General features: G+C 62.0%; 1 protein-coding gene across 1 annotated transcript in view; it reads right to left on the reverse strand.

Moving 5' to 3' along the window:
- The window catches only part of NR5A1 (nuclear receptor subfamily 5, group A, member 1), a 16,835-nt gene extending 15,897 nt beyond the window's left edge, over positions 1 to 938 (reverse strand). Inside the window, exon 1 of the mRNA XM_009318807.1 lies at positions 227 to 938. Coding sequence (XP_009317082.1) covers positions 227 to 938 — 712 coding nt within the window. The remainder of the gene's footprint in view (positions 1 to 226) is intronic.
- Positions 939 to 2,891: the final 1,953 nt, after the last annotated feature.

Here is a 2,891-nt window from a genome sequence, read left to right on the forward strand (position 1 = left end):
GCCTCCAAGCCCTGCCGCGTGGGGAGCCGGGAGTGGGATGGGGATGCACCAGCACATCTGCAGTGCTGGCGGCCCAGGGCTCGTGCCCACGGGCATTGCCCTGTCCTCACGGCATTTCAGCCCCAGTCCTGCCCATTACAGCATCCCATCCTCACGGCATTTCAGCCCCAGTCCTACCTGCCTCCCGCCGCCTGCCCAGAGCAGCATCCCTCCCCCCCAACCCAGGCTCCTACCTCCAGCTCCTTGAAGAATATGCAGCTCCGTGCCCACTCCACGATGGATAAGAGGGTCTGGTCAGCCATCTTGCACATGAGGCCGAAGGTGCTGAGCTTCTCGTGCCGGCCTTTGCCTTGCTCTTGCTGCAGGCAGGCCAGTATCCGCGCCTTCACCTGGGCCTCATCGGGCTCCAGCTGCAGCAGCTTCAGGATGACCTCAGGGATGTCGGGGGGGGAGCTGCTGGGGTAGGTCTCTGGGTACACGTAGGCGGGCATGGACTCGTGTGCGTTTGTGTAGTGGTCCGGGTACTCGGACTTGATGGTGCGGTTGGGGAAGGAGGAGTAGTGGTAGCCGGCGAGTGGCGCGTGGCTGGGCACAGTCATTCCCAGGGACGGCGTCCCGTATGGGTTGCGCTCATAGTCGACGGGCGTCAGGGCAGCGGGGTTGGGCGGCAAAGTCTTGGACATGGCGTGAATGCTGTGGATGGTGGAGGACAGGCTGTAGTCGTTCTGCACCGGGGACATGATCTGAGGCACGGTCTCCAGCTTGAAGCCATTGGCACGGATCAGAGCTTTCTTCTGCTGCTTTAAGGCACGGTCCCGCTTGTACATGGGTCCAAACTTGTTCCTCCCTCCACGCATCCGATCAGCACGCACAGCTGGGGGGCAGAGCGAGGGCAGAGGTTGCAGTGAACCTGTGCAGAGCAAGACCAGCGCTTCCATGCAGCATGGAGAAAATTATAGGGGGGGATTTGGTAGCCAAATGGGGCTGGGGGGCACCAGGGAGACCTTCCCAGAAAGCAGCTGGCAGGACTGTGCCGCTCCCCGCCCCGCCATGCCCACCAGGGCCGTGGCATGGCAGGATCGGGTGCCTGGCCCCGGCTCTTGCCTTGCTGGTGTCACCCTCAGAGCCTCTGGGAATTGCAGGAAAGGAAAAGACATTTGGCTTTAACTACAAAATGGGCTGGGGGATAAAGCAGCTTGCATCCCTCACAGGCTGGGGGGACAGCCCGTGAAGCCCAGGCAAATGAGGGGGCTTGACACCCACTTTCATTTTTATGACCCCTGGCTCTGGACCATCCCTGGGATTTCCTTGTTTCTGCAAAGCCTGGGACCCCACAGCCCTCTCGGACCCTGGTTCACCTGCATCCAGGCTGCACATGCTTCTTTTCTGCAAATTGCTGCCCCTTTCACGGGCAGCACGACTGGTAGGCCCAGCTGGCCACACTGCACCCCACGGCAGGGCTGCACAGGCTTTCAGGCAGGAGGCTGCCCATCCCTGCCCGGGTATCAGCTACGGCCGAGGGGCTCTGCTGGAGCGTCCCACTGGCGGAGTCACTCTGACGGCTCCATCGCAATCTCCCGGCTGTAGCAAAGCAGATGTTCCCTCCAAACTCCAAAAGAAACCCAAGAATGTGTCAGCGCACAAGGGAGCAGGTGCTTCTCTGCAGCAGGAGCTCATCCCTCCACACCGCCCCGCCGCACTCCCAGGGGCTGCTGCCCCGGCCCACCCTTGGAAGAGCCTCAGCTCGCTGGAAGCTGGGAGCTGGATGGTGGTGCAGAGGGATGGAGGAGAGCGCGCCAACGAGCACAGCCCACAGACTTAGCATCAAAGGGAAAAAACCCTCTGTTAGTTTGCATCCCTGCTGACAGCAGGCGGGTCTTGCTTTTGTGTCTCAGCTGTTACCTCTGCCTCTCTTTCGCCTACTTATCCCGCGGCTGCTGGAAGCATGGCCAGCCCCCCCGGAGAGCCAGGGCACCTCCCAAACTCTCCCCAGGCAGGCTGGAAATGCGAAAAAAGGGTGCAGCAGCATTGCCAGGGCGAGCCGGAATGTGCTCCCAGGGGATCCGCCCCGTGCTTCCTCCTTCATTCTTTATTCATGAAAACAGCATCTCGCTGGGAGCAGGGCGGCCAGAGGCATCCTCTGAGGCAGAAGGTGCTGCAGCCCCCGGCTCCTGAAAGCCTGACCGCACGCCTCTGGGCAACAGACAGCTGCCCCGGGGCATTTCCTAACTCCAGGGGTACAAGGGAGATGGCCGACGACAGCATGTGTGCGTATCCCTGCCAGGATCCCCCACAGCAGACCCCCCTCACGCAGCCTGAGCTGGCACTGGCGGGTCTGGCATCCCGGGCTGCATACCCCGGCAATGCCAGAGCACACCGAAAGCCCAAATCTCTCACCCACTCAAAGTAATGTGTTTCCACCACCACTCAAGGCCGGTCCCAGCGGTGCCCAGGGATCGCATCCCAAGTGGACCCCTGTGACCCTAGTCAAGGGTGCACAGGCAGGGACCCCACTGGTGCTGCCTGCACCCCACACACACAGCGAGAGGTGCTCGCAGCCCGGTCTCACAAACCCTCCACAGGCAACCGCTAGTACACCTCCTTCCCTCTCCCAGCAAGAACACAAAGGGAGAAGAGGCCTTTTAATTCCCTCCTGCTCCACTTTTCCTGCCATTTGTGCCTCACTTGGAATCAGGAACAACTTGCCATTTGCCTCGTCCCAGCTCGCTGCCGGGAAGCAACTGATGCACCCTGACCTCCGGGGCAAGGGGGCCCAAGCAGAGCCACCCAGGAAGCGCCTGCACCCCCGGCATCCCCCCGACAAAACCATCTGCAGGCGGCCCCCGAGTCACACACCCAGCGTGCAGCCAGCAGGCACGGCGGCCGGCCCG

Source organism: Pygoscelis adeliae, unplaced genomic scaffold, assembly GCF_000699105.1.
Source record: "Pygoscelis adeliae isolate BGI_AS28 unplaced genomic scaffold, ASM69910v1 Scaffold230, whole genome shotgun sequence".
Classification (NCBI taxonomy): domain Eukaryota; kingdom Metazoa; phylum Chordata; class Aves; order Sphenisciformes; family Spheniscidae; genus Pygoscelis; species Pygoscelis adeliae.